At 50.8% G+C, this 15,753-nt stretch overlaps 1 protein-coding gene across 9 annotated transcripts in view; it reads left to right on the plus strand.

Annotated features, from left to right (window-relative positions):
- Positions 1–15,753, plus strand: part of ST3GAL4 (ST3 beta-galactoside alpha-2,3-sialyltransferase 4) — a 188,093-nt gene that overhangs the window by 162,505 nt on the left and 9,835 nt on the right. For 8 of the 9 annotated variants that reach the window (XM_084611834.1, XM_084611835.1, XM_084611837.1 and 5 more), the window contains 6 exons: positions 2,891–2,972; positions 4,050–4,130; positions 4,343–4,440; positions 9,456–9,516; positions 13,761–13,856; positions 15,464–15,653. In XM_084611834.1, coding sequence (XP_084467960.1) covers positions 2,891–2,972; positions 4,050–4,130; positions 4,343–4,440; positions 9,456–9,516; positions 13,761–13,856; positions 15,464–15,653 — 608 coding nt within the window. The remainder of the gene's footprint in view (positions 1–2,890; positions 2,973–4,049; positions 4,131–4,342; positions 4,441–9,455; positions 9,517–13,760; positions 13,857–15,463; positions 15,654–15,753) is intronic. The other variant, XM_084611833.1, reaches the window with a different exon arrangement.

A 15,753-nucleotide genomic window follows, 5' to 3' on the forward strand; every position in this document is an offset into this window, starting at 1 on the left:
GCTGGGCGTGTCTCCAGAGTGGTTTATATACCTGCCCTGAGAGTCACCAGACCAGCTCCTGGCTCCTGGATTGGCTGGAGCCTAGCGTGTGGTTGAACCAGGCTCAACCAGGGGGTTGGAGAAGGGGAAATAAAAAAAGCACCCCCCTGTGAATCTACAGCCCATATGAGACTGGACTAGGATGTAATTCCCAGAGGTCCCTGCTGGAGCTTCTACTCCCTGTACTTGGTACCTACATGTTATAGTGATGGGCAAATATAAACAGGTAGTAGGTGGGTGATGGGGGGGGAATGCTGTAAATCCTCCCATCTTACGTGGACACCAGCTGCTACTAGGTTAGTGGGCAGAGACGTGAGGAGACTCTTGTGGCAGGCAGGGTACACTGAGCCAGGGAAGGGGTTATGACAGGCTGGGGCGGGGTGTGTCGGCCGGGATCGGTTTGTGATTGGTTAGATGACTCTGGATGAGCGAACGCAAGGGCTGAGTAGGGCAGGCAGATCAGGTCTAGTTTGGTTGTAAAAACCAACAAAGCTAGATTAAACAGCCCAGCCTGAGGTGGACATATCACTAACTGCACCCGGATATGAGAGTCTGGGCCAGCTAAGGGGCTTGGCAGATTGCTCTGTTTCACAGCGTGTGAGCATGAGCCTCTGAGCAGGAAGTGTCTGTTCCACAGAAACGATAAATTTATCTCAGATGCATATTTCTTTGGCTGAGCTTATTCAATGGGTGGGACTCGTGACTCAGGTAGCCACACTTCATCAGCTGCTTTATCTTTCATAACCCAGCTGTGTGCTCCTGTCGCCAGCCTTACCTGGTCAGGTGTGCCATTTCTGGGCCTCCCTGCTGATGGGTGCTAATGGCGTCCGCGCTTCATCGTTATACCAATGAGCACAGCTTCCTCTCTGTCATCTTCTAGCGTGTTTCTCGTGCTGGCTGCTGCTTGAGCAGACGTTTCTTTTCACATCATGTGTCACTGCAGACTCTGGGCTCCATGCTGTTGTTCCCCTTTAGCTGCTTTCTGTGCATGTGGCTTCCTTTTCTTCTCCTGTTGCACCAACCCAAGTCTGGTCTCTGGTCTGGCAACCAGACACCCCGTCAGAGTAATTTACATTGAAGTTATCTCAGTAGCCTGTTGAAGCATAACAAGTTTCTCCAATGTAAGCTCTGATGCTCTTAATGACAGTTCCGTGTCTTTGACCTGGCCTATTCTGACCTATTCTGGCTACAGGTTGACCTCAAATCATGGAGGAGTTCAGTATCCTAAATTGCAGAATTGGACCTTCAGTCTCCCACCAGTCACTGATGGAGCAGATACGTTGGTCTATTGCTGCACCTTGCACTGAAATATGGACTTGTCAAACTTTATTTTTCCCCAAGTGATCGAATATGCGTTGGGGGGGGAGGATAGCTCAGTGGTTTGAGCATTGGCCTGCTAAACCCAGGGTTGTGAGTTCAATGCTTGAGGGGGCCGTTTAGGGATCTGGGGCAAAAATTGGGGATTGGTCCTGCTTTGAGCAGGGGGTTGGACTAGATACCTCCTGAGGTCCCTTCCAATCCTGATGTTCTATGATTATAAATGTTACTTTTCCACACACCCTGCAAACAGGCACTTTGAGCCTGAATGACTTTTATTCTAGTTTGAGAAAAGTCAGAACAAAAGGAAACTAAAGGTAAAATCTCTATATGAGAGAGAGGGAGAGAGCTCAGCATGGGCCACCCTCTGTAACGTGCTGCAGGAGTTACACATCCTCCAATGGCAACTTCTCCCTGCAGAAGGGCAGGCTCCTTAGATGTTTAATGGTGCCAGCAGAAGGAGGGAGGTGCTGAGTTTCATAGATTCATAGATATTTAGGTCAGAAGGGACCATTATGATCATCTAGTCTGACCTCCTGCACAACGCAAGGCACAAAATTTCACCCACCACTCCTGGGTGGGCTGATTGGCCAGACCCATTGGAACCAAAAGTTCAAATCCCAGTAGCATCACCTCAGGCAATTCCCCATTGTGGGGAGAAAAATTCTGCTAATAGAGAGCTCTTTAATCTAGCAGACATAACAAGACCTGTTGTGGGCTGTGAGCTGAAACAAGATAAATTCAGGCTCGAAATTAGATGCAAACTTTTAAGTGGAAAGCAATTAACCATGGGAGCAACTTATCTAGGGTTGTGGTGGGTTTGCCATAATCCTGAAGTCTTTAAACGAAGATTGGATGTCTTTTTCTGAAATCCTGCTCCAGCTCATCGACTAGAACTGAGCTTGTTGCAATAATGAGGGAGAGAAATTTCAGGCCTGTGTTGTGCAGGAGGAGGATCATAATGGTCCCTTCTGGCCTTAAAAAAAATCTATGAAATGAAAGAAAGAGTTAGTTGCATTCTCCATACAGGCACAGCAAAAAAAATGGAACAGCTGCTGCTCTGGAGAAAGCAGGGTTAATGAGAAACCATTGCCAGAGGGCCAAATTCCCTGCTAGTGTAAATGGGCAAAACTCCACTGAAGTCAGCGAAGAAGAGAATTTGATCCAGAAATTGCATCTCCTCTTCCATTGGCATATGTCTGCATTTTCTTCACATTTTAATTTTTGGGAAGGGTTAGTTAGGACTGGCGTGAATCTGGCCCTGTAAGTTCCAGCGGTTTACTTTGGAACTGGCATTATACCATAGACACCGGGGGAAGGAGGAGAACTGATCTGCACACCACTAAAGCATTTGACACGCTGCCCCATGAAACCTTATTCAAAAAATGAATTCAAATTGGCTTTGCCTGTGAATTGAGATCTGGCTAAAAGGATGTAAACCAAGGTCCATGTATTGAGCTGATGGGAGGGTTGCATGTTGTGTGGTCCCAGCCCCGTGGTCCCAGCATTACAGCGTGTCCTCTGTCTCTCATAGGATGGAAGATGATCTTAGGGCTGGCGTTCTTTCTGGTGATGGCGTGGTACTCTATATCCCGCGAAGAAAGGTACATACATCTGTGAGTGTCTTTTTAAAAGTTTTAGTGGGGGCAAGAGGCTTTTCTCTTCTGCCCTTTCCTGATGGTTTCAGGCTGCCTCACTCTGAGACTAAGACACAGTGCGTGGAAGAGAGACACTCTCGATCTCAGGAACAGTGTGGAGCTGGAGTTGGGGATAGCTAAATGACCCTGCTTCCAGCCAGATAAAAGGGAGGCCTATCTAGTCTGGATCAGCTGGTGAGATTCACCTCCTCAGTTCATCTTACAGGATAAAGACGATTATAATTCACCAGTAAGTGCTGTCTTGTTGTGATGACATTGCATAACCATGCATTGGGGGTTCCCCTTCCCAAGCTATCATGATTTCTGGGGGACAGCTCAGTGCTTGTCCAAGGTGAATTTGGGATGACCCTGAAAAACCTGGGCTGTAGATCATGGTGAGTGAGCGTCTCAGCCTTGTCTTCACTAAAAGGTGCATTCTTACCATGTTAGCTAAGACTGATAACTTACATGAGGTAGACTCCCAGAGAAGGCTGTTTGTAGTTTTAAATGCGTGTTAGGAGGTTGAGTTAAACGACGGGGTTAGTTCACAGGATATGAGAATGCACCTTTTCCTGTACTCGACGACGCACCCGAAGGGTTAAAGAAGAAGTATAGAGGATAAGCAGTCGAAAAAGATGTCAGGCAGTTTTCTTTGGTGCTTCTGCCTAGAGCTGAAGACGTGAGTGACGTCTCTGCATGCTGCTATCTCTCTATAGGGTGGGCTTAAGAGCCTAGTATTTGAGCATATAGCAGTCAGTAGAGAGAGGGGTGCTATTACCCACAAAGCATATTCTTAATTTAGTATACTTGGAGATTCCCTCAGGCTCTGCCATAGCTCCTCTGGCAACTTGTCACGAGGATGACCTGCAATAAGCTCTGCTAATAGAAACATGGCCTGGAGCTGACATGGGACCCGAGCCCTCGGTTACTGTCTGGCAGTGACATGCTCTGCTCTCGCGTGGACTCGCGCCTGCTTGCCGGACGTGGAAAGGACGGCTCGTCATGCGGGCGGAGCCCGGGCTGGGGAAATCACCATCTCCACTGCTTGCCTTACAGTTTTTCTTTCCCCGTGCAAGATGTCGGAATGACATGTCCCCAAGGAGAGATGGAAAAGAAAGCCACGCTGCTCATAGGAAAGTGAGTAGCTGTCCTGAGCAGGAGCTGGGCCTTTGCAGGGCTGCTCTTTGCTCCCAGAGGATGGGTGGCATGTGGGAACTGGGAGAGGATTGGCACTGCGGGCTCTGGGGGTGAGGCAAGGGCGGAGAATAGACTGTGAAGTCAGCTGAAGATGCCAGTTCAGTTCAGGTTTGCGTGTCCCTCTGGCTAATCCCGCTCTGTGTTCCTTGCAGTTACACGCGGGACCATCCCATGTTTTTACACCTGAACGATTACTTTTGGGTGAAGAACCGGTCGCCGTATGAGCTGCCGTATGGGACTAAAGGAAGCGGTAAGCAAACCTGATTTCTCTGCTCTGCAGCACCAATCCCTGGGGTTTGGCTAATTGCAGCATGGCACATAATAAAGGAAATGTGTTCCCCTTCACACCTGCTTTTTCTGTCTCTGCTGCTGCCTCCTATTTCTTACTTGCAATCAACCAATGTGGCTTGATCTGCTCTCTCCCGTGGCCTCTTGGCTCTGCCCTGGACTTGCTTATGGTTTGCATGGCCCTTCTGTGAGCGTGTTGCAAATAACTTCTTGTCAGCTGACCCCTGTTTTCGTCTAGGGAATTACCCCCAAACAGATGAATTCTTACAAAGGTGTTGGTGATTGCTTGCCCAGGTTGTGAGAAAAACTTTCAGCCAGTCGGGCGTTCACAAACGGTTTGCAGCAACTTGTTTGTTGCCCATGATCCGTGAGTGGTTGTCAGTCACACGATACTGTTTCTGCTCCCTAACTGGATGACTAAGTCTCTTTTTAAAAAGGTGAATAAAGTCTATTTTATGTCGATTAAAAATAGTAAAAAGGTGCCTGTCCCAATCTGTAGGAGCCTTAACATCATTTATAACCCCGCAAAGTCTGGCAACGTGGAAGTAATAGTGATTGCTTTTGGTCATGTATACACCTCCAGTTCCTGTGTGCAATGTGTCCCTCTCTGTGCCCAAGCAACACCGGATGTGGATCTCTTTTATCCCCTAGCAACTGCTCCTGGGAGATGGCAGCAGTCCTCTCCTTCCCCTCCCTCCCGGCTTTTGGCTCCCCTCCAGGAGGGACAGATAGGGTCATAGAAACATGGGTCTAGAAGGGGCCTCGAGAGGTCATCAAATCCAGCCCCCCTGTGTTGTGGCAGGGCCAAGTAAAGCTATGCCATCCCTGACAGGCGTTTGTCGAACCTGGCTTTAAAAACCTTCAATGATGGGGATTCCTTGGATGCCTATCCTGGAGCTTAATTGGCCTTAGAGTTAGAAAGAAAGTTTTTCCTGTTATCTAACCTAAATCTCCCTTGCGGCAGATTAAGCCCATTGCTACTTTTCCATGTCCACTGAAGGTAGGACAACAATTGACCACGGTCCTCTTTGTAACATCCCTTAACATAGCTGAACTCCGTTATCAGGTCCCCTCTGTCTTCTTTTCTCAAGACTAAACATGCCCAGATTTTTAGCTTTTCCTCCTAGGTCAGGTTTTCTAAACCTTTAATCATTCTTGTTGCTCTCCTCTGGACTCTCTTCAGTTTGTCCACTTTGCTCCTAGTGTGGCACCCAGACTTGGACACAGTACTGCAGCCGAGCCTCACCAGTGCTGACTGGAGTGGGACAGTTACCTTCTGTGTCTTACATACAACGCTTCTGTTAACACACCCCAGAATGTCGTTAGCCTTTTTTGCAACTGCATCACATTGTTGACTCCTATTCAATTTGTGATCCACTGTAGCCCCCAGATCCTTTTCAGCAGTACGACCACCTAGCCGCTGATTTCCCATTTTTGTGGTTGTGCATTTGATTTTTCCTTCCTAAGTGAAGTACTTTGCACTTGTCTGCACTGAATTTCATCTTGTTGAATTCAGACCAGTTCTCCAGTTTGTCAAAGTCCGTTTCAATTCTAAACCTGTGCTCCAAAGTGCTTGCAACCCCTCCCAGCTTGGTGTCATCTGCATATACTCTCTACTCCATTAGCCAAGTCATTAAAAAAATACCAGACCCAGGACTGACCCCTGCGGGACCCCGCTAGATACACCCTCCCAGTTGGACAGTGAACCATTGATAACAACTTTCTGAGTCCGGTCTTTCAACCAGTTGTGCACCCACCTTATAGTAATTTCATCAAGACCACATTTCCCTGGTTTGCTTATGAAAGTCTCATGTGGGTCTGTGTCAAAAGCCTTACTAAAATCAAGATATATCACATCCACTGCTACCCCCATTCATTAGGCCAGAAACTCTTTCAAAGAAGGGTATCAGGTTGGTTTGGCATGATTTGTTCTTGACCGATCCATGCTGGCTAGTCCTTATTATCCTTTTATCCTCTAGGTGCTTACAAATTGATTGTTTAATCATTTGTTCCCGGATTTTTCAGATACTGAAGTTAGTCTGCCCAGTCTGTGGTTCCCCATGTTCTCCTGATCCCCCTTTTTAAAAATAGGAACTATGTTTATCCTTCTCCAGCTTTCTGGGACTCACCCATCTTCCATGGATTCTGGAAGATAATTGCTAATGGTTCCAAGATTGCTTCAGCTCGTTCCTTAAGTACCTAGGATGAATTTCATCAGGCCCTGCTGACTTGGATACATCTAACTTATCAAAATAGTCCTTAATCTGTTCTTTCCCTATTTTGGCTTGCGTTCCTTCCCTCTTGTGAATATTAATTGTTTTGAGTGTCTGGTCACCATTAACCTTTTTAGTGAAGACTGAAGCAAAATAGGCATTCAACACCTCAGCCTTCTTCATGTCGTCAGTTATTAGCTCTCTTTCCCTGCCAAGTAGAGGACCTACGCTTGCCACTGACTTTCTCTTGCTCCTAATGTATTTAAAGAACCTCTTCTTATTGCCTTTCATGTCCCTGGCTAGGTGTTATTCATTTTGTGCCTTAGCCTTTCTGATTTTGTCCCTACATGTCTGTGCTGTTCTTTTGTACTCCTCCTTAGCAATTTGGCCATGTTTCCACTTTTTGTAGGATTCTTTTTTGATTTTCAGGTCATCAAAGGGCTCCTGATGGAGCCATATTGGTCTCTTTTGATTTTTCCTGTCTTTCCTTCGCACTGGCATAGTTTGCAGTTGCGCATTCAGTTGAGAACCTGCCAGCTCTCTTGAACATCTACCCAAGTCCTCACTCCTGGCAGGAGCAGTTCACTTCGGGGTGTGGATGGCAGGGAGGGGTCCGATGGTGGAGATGAGAGACTTCAGCCACCATCTGCCAATGAACATGGTTGCTCCCAGCTCCTCCTTGCCTGCCTGCCCCATGGGTGTTGATGTGTGTGGTGAACCCCACTGCAGCTGGGAGGTGTATAGCCTCTGGGGGAAGCTCTGGGCAGCGCTGTGTGTTAATAGTGGGTAGAGATCTGCTGGTGCAGATGCAGGCTCCTCTGGAGAGAGCGAGAGTCTTCTGTCGTTGCTGTCATTATTTATTTGTAGCACTTAGGGGCCCCAGTCATGGCCCAACACCCCGTTGTGCCGGGTACTGTGCAAACTGCCCCAAAACACTTGCAATCTAAGTCTAAGACAAGAAACAACAGGTGGATGCAGACAGAAAAGGGTGCCCAAGGAAGCAGGAACAGAGTGCATTTGGGAGCAGCCCTGGGGCTAGTGAGTGCTGATGCTAGAGGGCAGGTTAACAGGACAGCTGCTAAGGAAGGCTCTATCCAGTCTTTCTCAGTGCTCCTGCTTCGAGGCACCTAAGTGCATCGTGTTGTTTATTCCCACCGCTGCCTGATCTATAAGTACATAGAATCATAGAATATCAGGGTTGGAAGGGACCTCAGGAGGTCATCTAGTCCAACCCCCTGCTCAAAGCAGGACCGATCCCCAATTAAATCATCCCAGCCAGGGCTTTGTCAAGCCTGACCTTAAAAACTTCTAAGGAAGGAGATTCCACCACCTCCCTAGGTAACGCATTCCAGTGTTTCACCACCCTCCTAGTGAAAATGTTTTTCCTAATATCCAACCTATATCTCCCCCACTGCAACTTGAGACCATTACTCCTTGTTCTGTCATTTGCTACCACTGAGAATAGTCTAGATCCGTCCTCTTTGGAACCCCCTTTCAGGTAGTTGAAAGCAGCTATCAAATCCCCCCTCATTCTTCTCTTCCATAGACTAAACATCCCCAGTTCCCTCAGCCACTCCTCATAACTCACGTGTTCCAGTCCCCTAATCATTTTTGTTGCCCTAAGCTGGACTCTTTCCAATTTTTCCACATCCTTCTTGTAGTGTGGGGCCCAAAACTGGACACAGTACTCCAGATGAGGCCTCACCAGTGTCGAATAGAGGGGAACGATCACGTCCCTCAATCTGCTGGCAGTGCCCCTACTTATACATCCCAAAATGCCATTGGCCTTCTTGGCAACAAGGGCACACTGTTGACTCATATCCAGCTTCTCGTCCACTGTAACCCCTAGGTCCTTTTCTGCAGAACTGCTGCCGAGCCATTCAGTCCCTAGTCTGTAGCTGTGCATTGGATTCTTCCGTCCTAAGTGCAAGACTCTGCACTTGTCCTTGTTGAACCTCATCAGATTTCTTTTGGCCCAATCCTCCAATCTGTCTAGGTCCCTCTGTATCCTTTCCCTACCCTCCAGCGTATCTACCACTCCTCCCAGTTTAGTGTCACCTGCAAACTTGCTGAGGGTGCAATCCACACCATCCTCCAGATCATTTATGAAGACATTGAACAAAACCGGCCCCAGGACTGACCCTTGGGGCACTCCGCTAGATACCCGCTGCCAACTAGACATGGAGCCATTGATCACTACCCGTTGAGCCCGACAATCTAGCCAGCTTTCTATCCACCTTATAGTCCATTCATCCAGCCCATACTTCATGGCTGCCTCTGTCTCCCCTGCCAGCCTCAGAGGCACTGAACCATTCTTGTTAAGTTGTTACACTCTTTCCTTCCTGCTGTACAGCTCATGAGCTGTCTTGCGTGGCTGCCACAGCCTCGAGGAGAAAGCTCCGGTATGTGCTGCAGGGTCCGTCTACTGGGAAAGACCTGAGGGCGCTCAGAGCATCTTTGCTACTTGCACTGACCTCTCTCTCTACCTGACCTCCCCAGCCCTGCCAGTCAGCGCATGGCAGAGGGGACTGCGTGTGGAAGGTGGCCAGGCCCAATTGCTTTTGTCCAGAGGGAGTATGGGGGTGGAGACTTTGATGGTGGGAAAGGGGATGATCCCAGGGAAACAGCCCTTCAAAAGAAGAATTCCCTCTCTGGTTGCCATGTGGTGCATGGGGGTAGCCTGGGGTCTTGTGCCTAACATGGGGATTTCATGGCTTCTGGGGAGGACTGATCTCACTAACTGCCCCCTCGCATTCCTTTGCAGAAGACATTCTCCTCCGGGTGTTAGCGATCACCAGCTACTCGGTGCCCGAAAGCATCCAAAGGTAATTCCAGTGCATCTAATGTTTCTTCCCGTGCTGCCATTGTCAGGTGAATGATCATCACAGAGCTGTGTAAGGGGCTGGACTGAGAGCTCTGGAGACTCAAGTCTACTCTTTACCTACCAGTCAGGCACAGGGCACAGTGGCAGGGCTAGCTCCTTTCTGCCCCCCATGTGTTGTCTAATACCAGTGTGCCCTTGTGAGGGGTTCAAGCCCCACAGCCCATCCGGCCCTTGGCTTCTCTGCTGGGCCACTTAGAGCAATCTGTGAGTCGAGGGATTTGGTGTCTGGATCTCCAGGCTAGGGCCTTGAGTTTTCAGAGTCACTTCATGTAGGTCACCGGTGCTCAGGTGGCATTTGGAGACATTCAGTTACTGCCAGCCTGGACTCACGCTAGATGAGAAGATCCCTAGCAAAGATTTTGATGAACCAAAAATTGGATTTAAACCCATCAGAGCCCCCTCTCCGAGTGAACACAGGAAGCTCTTGGCCTGAATACCAAGGAGGCTGAAGTCCATTTATATTGGCCTATGTGTCTCTTTTTCCTTCTTGGTCCCCTTGTGGATGTTGATAAATCATCTGACCAGGCTCTGGATCAAGACAAAGAGACAATGGAGTCGTCTTCTCCATCAGGTGGGGTTGGGTTGTCATGCAAACATCCACCATCTGTGTCTGTCCGAGGCAGCGCGAAGGTCCACATGTTTATCATCTTCTTGGGTACAATCCGTCTCTTCCTCCTCTTTCCTGGGAGTCTCTTTCCTATCACCCTCTCCCCCCATGCCCATCGTCACCAGGTACTTTTCATTCATCCTAAATTGACCGCCAGCCCCTAGCCCTCTGGAGGACAGCTCAGGTGCTGGCTGCCAGAAAATCCAGCAGCCAAGTGGGTGAACTCCTGCCCTAGGGCTGAGATGTCCTCCCATCCTTAGTTCCTGGTGGAGAAGCATACAGGTCGCTCTCACATCTCCTTAGAACCAACATCTACTACTGCCCTTTGGAAACTTGCCAAAAGGAAGAAACTGCTTGCACAGACTTAGTCCCCTTGCACCAGAGACTCAGCGTATCAGTCGGTGTCCCTGATGTACACCACAGTGAGAGGGCCTCTCCCCCTTGAACTAAGCGCATGCCCACTGTCTCCCCACCGTCTTGCTGTAGATCTGGTGGACCGCCAGCACGTGGCACGGGGTGTTGCCACTGCCCAGCGCCGGGCTTTAACCCATGGAGGGGGGTTTGAGGTCTGAGTTGTCCATCTCCTACGTAGGCTGCCCTGCCCACCCGAAGAGCTGCCATTGCCCTGAGCTGCGCCCTTTCACAAATACCTCTGGCGTGAGTGCGTCCGCTGGGGTGTTGGACTGTCGGAGACCCTGGCCTTCCGTGTGTGTTGGGAGCGCAGAGCCAAACCCCACCCCGGTGCCCTCTTGATCACTAACATCCCCGAATTGCCCCATTCTCCTTCCCTTGGTGTGTATGGGGGGCTTTGCCCAGATCTCTTCCCCATCTGTACCCCTGCCTCATCCCTCCTCCCCTCCCTGGCGTTGTCCCACATACGCCCCCTCTCCTGCTGCTTCCTCTCCCCATGTGAACTGTGAGACGAGAGGGAGAGAGGGGTGGGCAGAGTCAAGCCCAACACAGGCAAGTTTCTCCATGTGTCTCGGCCCCCCTGCCTTGCCAGTCCTTGGGTCTCTGCTGACGCCCCTCAATCCTGCCCTGCAGCCCCACTGCTATTCCAGTCCTTGGGCCCCTTGTGAGCCGAGGTTGCCAAACTGCATGCCAGGCTGATGAGCAGATTTATGACGTGCACCAGGGAGTGGGTTGGATGAGACCCCTCCTCCCCCCAGTGTGCCGCTTCACAGCAGCCAATGGCAGGATTGGGTTTCCGAGCCCCTGGTAGACTTGCGATCTGTAGCCCAGCCCCGCGCTGACAGACGTGCTCCAGGACATGATGTCATGGTGCTGCAGCCCCAGCCAGCGGCCTGGCTGTTTGTTTGCACTAAAATGAAGTACATTGCTGGAATCTCTCTGGGGACGTACGGCAAAACAAGCCTTTGATTTCTGGCAGGCGGGTAACGAGCTGCAGGGTCAGTCTGCTGTGGAGTGGTGACTCGCTGCAGCGCCCGTGATTCTGTCTGACAGCCGAGCTCTGGCTCTCTCTTGCTCTGGTCTGTCTGCTTGTCTGAGCTAGTCAAGCGCGGACCATGCGAGGCGTGGGTCATAAATACAGTGTGAGTGACCCCTCCCACCCCCTTCCTACAACCCCAGCAGATCTGGGGCACTGTTGTAGCAGAGCAAAGGAACAGGATCCACGCATCCAGCCCACCTAGAATCAGGAACGAGAACCAGATCTCAGGAGTCCCAACAAAACTCCAGTGCAGGGCTGAACAGTGTAACCAGATACTTCCTCGTGTGGCTGTCATCTCCAGCAGCTGGGCCGTTGGGGCAGAGGCTGCTGTCCCTAGGACAGAAGGGAAAACCAAACCTGGGGTCAAGCCAGGACTTACGGAACATGCTGCAGAGGCAGCCGCTGGGCCAGTTAGAGGCCTGTCTCTGACACAATAAAATACTAACGCCTAGCTCATCTCTTCCGTAGATCTCCATGAGCTCTACAAAGGAGGTCCGTATCACTCGCCCCATTGTGCAGACGGGGAAACTGAGGCACAGAGAGATGTGACTTGCCCAAGGTCACCCAGCAGCTGAGCTGGGAATAGAACCAAGGATCCCTGCGACTCCGTGGGGTGTTCGAGTCGCTAGGCCACGCTGCCGGCTTTAGAGCAGCGGCAGCCACCTCCCTGTTGCACCCTGGCGAGCGGGAGCGTGGGGCTGTTCGCGCCATCCAGGCCTGTTTGTGGTTTGCTAGGGGAGGTGCAGTGTGCAGGCTCAGCCCCTATGTTTGCCTGCGTTTCAGTGCACTGTCTATGAGCTCTGGGATGAAATCCAGCCTCTCATCCCATTTTATGAGGGTATCTAACGGCTTGGCGTTTGCCTCGCAGCTCTCCAGGTAGCCGGAGGCAGCAGTGGAAGGGAAGAAACTGGTCCAAACAAGCTGCTGCCACAGAGTCATCTCTCTGAAGTGGCTTGAACTGGTGGAAGAATTGGGTTGACTGGGTGAAGTAGCTTCCACCAGTTGCCTAGAGATCTTTCTGACAGTGGTCCAATTGCAGAGCTGGCTTATCACATGGATGCTTCTTTCCACCCCAGCTTCTGAAACCAGCAGGTTTCTTTTCCTCATCAGGCAGGTTGGCACTTTGTTTTCACCTGCCGACCTCAGCCGTTACCGCCGGAATGGTGCCTGGGGCCTGCGGGAGGATGCTGCCTCTGCACTTCCGTAGTATCACCCGTCTGACGGGCTCGGGAGCTTCTTTAGACCTCACAGCCTCCCTGTGCTGCTGGGGTGGCGTCCCCAGCTCACACATGAGAAAACTGGGGCACAGAGAGGCAGAGACTTACCCAGGATCACACATGGAGTCTGTGTCACACCAGGGAACAGAATCCCAGGCCAGTGTCTTTCCTGTGGAACGATATGTAACTCATGCTAAGGGTGTAGTTCACCTAAGAGGATAAGAGCCTACTTCTGTGCCAATTTAGAGGAGTTACTCCTGTAGCTCAAGTGGTGAGGGCTCTTGCTTTTAGTGATGAAAGTCTCAAGTTCAGTCCCTGCTGTCCACTGAGCAGAGGGTTTATTATACGCACCTGCCACCTTCTTTGGGTGTTAACATGTGTTGTTTGCAGTCTAATGTGCTGATAAAGGGTCTCTCTTGTCTCTGGGTCTCCACTTGGAATCTAGCTGTGTTGGTAGTGACTGGGTGTCATTGCTACTCAGGGGTCTGTGTGAAATGGGTTTGTGATTTCAGTTTAGTTCCTAGTGGGTGGCGGGGGGCAAGTGTCTACATCAGACAAATGGCCCTACTGACTAGGCCAAGGGAGAGCGGCAATGGGAATTCACCCCTGCATTTCCCCTGGAATCCAGCGGTAAAAATGCTGTGCTCGCAGATTCATAGATCTTAAGGCAGAAGGGTCCATTGCCATCTTGTCTGACCTCTTGCATCGCAAAGCCATAGAATTACGTGCAAAACTTCACCCCCCGGGGCAGCAAGAAGCTCAACCCTAGAGGGTGCCAAGGAGTCGAGGCTGTTTTGTTGCTTCTAAAAATGTGTAAAGAACTAAACTGTTCTATGTAAAGTGGGAGAGAATCCCCCAGAGATGAAAAGGGCAGTGAGGGAGTTTGGTTGAGATTATCTTTTCTTTTGCAGCATGACGTGCCGAAGATGTGCAGTGGTGGGGAACGGACACCGGCTCCGAAACAGCTCCATGGGGGAAGCAATCAACAAATATGACGTAGTAATCAGGTAAGGCACTAAGGAGATTCAGTACAATGGGGGTTAGTCTTCCTCCCCACAAGGACCCATCACATCTGTTTGGACACAGTGGAATATGTTTGCAGATACCTGGGGACAGACTGAGATAAACGCTCTGGGATCCATGCTACGTTAATGGGATGGAGGAAAACGGAATGCATTCTTTTCGTGTTGAGAGATCAGAATTGATGCGGCGTGTGAGACTCGTATCTTTCCCTTTTCCTTTGACTTCACGTTGGAGTGCATGAAAGAAGGCAGAGCCAGGGAGCAGGGCTAGCCCGGACGAGAGCTGGCCAAGACATTTTGCCATTTGATTGAATTCTGAATCGGAATCAAATGTTATCAGAATGGTTGGTGAACGGGAAATCCTGAACAAAGATTCAGTGCAGAAGCATGGACCCATGGCATTTCCCAAATGTTCATACCAGTTTCACTGTGGCTGTTAGCAGCTGGCCCGGGACTCTGAGAGCTCTGGGGTCCCTGGCCCTGGGGCTACCCTTTGAGCTGCAGAACCTGGAAATCCAGGGTCCCTGGGCAGCTCATATGGGGCAGCCTGTTCCAGGACCTCCAGGCTATCAGCTTGATGGCAGTCACCCTGAGAGACCCCAGCATTTCCAGACTCCAGGCTGAGGATCTCGGAGCCAAGCTCCAGTTAGAGTCAGGGCTTTCAAGAGTGCCAGGTTCCTGGCACCACAGCAGAGAGCTTGGAAGCCTGGAGAGCCCGCAGGCTCCTGGCTCCATGGGAGGCAGCCTGGAAGCTCTGACATAACAGGGCTGCCTTTGAGACACTGGCCCTGGAAATCTGGGGTCCCTGGGGCAGCCCATGTAGTGGGGATGCTCTGGAGATGTGGACCCAGGCAGACCATGTGGTAGGGATGCCTTGGCGATTTGGACCCTGGAAGTCTGCGATCCCCGGTGCCAGAGCAGTCCAGATGGCAGGGCTCCCCAGTAGCCCATGTGGCAAGCTGACAGAGAAGCAGGCTGCTGCGCTTTCCTGGGAGCTGGAATTGCCAGCACCAGTGAGAAGCAAGTACTCAGACTCCTTAGGCCAGTTCCTCAGCTCTGATCTGAACGGAAATGCACAGATTTACACAAGGGATGTGGGAGATCCAGGTTAGTCCAACCTGGAAATTCTACTTTTTTCAGGCCCTTCTGCCACGCTTGTCACTGTAGTGTGTGAGCACCTTGCAATCATGCATTAAGCAACGTGACTAACATCTATCCTGTGTTTGCTCTCTCATCCTGTCCCAGGGAGAGATGTGTTGGCAGGAGAGGGGTTGGGTTTGGGTGGTTTTATGGAAATATACACTCACGTTCAGCAGGATCTGTTAGGGAAGGCAGGTCAAAGCAATGCGTCTGGCACCCAAGTGGGAGGTGGGGGCTTTGGGATGGGCCTTACTTCCCAGGGGAATTCATTCCTGAAGGATCCTGTCCCCTAACCTAACATCTATCATGTCAAAGTGTGGCGAGCAGGTGGCTCGAATCCCTGAAGGGGTCTCTGCTGGGGACGGGAAGCCAGGTGCTAATGGGACAGGTCATGGGGAAAGTGGGACGCGTGTGAAATATCCCCTTCCTCATCTTGCGCTCCCTCCCCACAGGTTGAACAACGCGCCGGTTCATGGGTACGAGGCGGACGTGGGCTCCAAAACCACCATGCGGCTGTTTTACCCAGAGTCCGCACACTTCAACCCCAGGCGGGAAAACAACCCGGATACTCTGCTGGTGCTGGTGCCCTTTAAACCCATGGATTTCCAGTGGCTGGAGACGATCCTCAATGACAAGAAGCGAGTAAGTGCCGCAGGGAGAGCAGGGGGCCACGTCTGGCCTCTCCTCTGCCTTGTTTCGCTCTCGCCGCTGGGTGCAAGGCTGGGGCAGCCCTAGTGGGGAA

Source organism: Lepidochelys olivacea (assembly GCF_965140295.1).
Source record: "Lepidochelys olivacea isolate rLepOli2 genome assembly, chromosome: 22".
NCBI classification, from domain to species: Eukaryota; Metazoa; Chordata; order Testudines; family Cheloniidae; genus Lepidochelys; species Lepidochelys olivacea.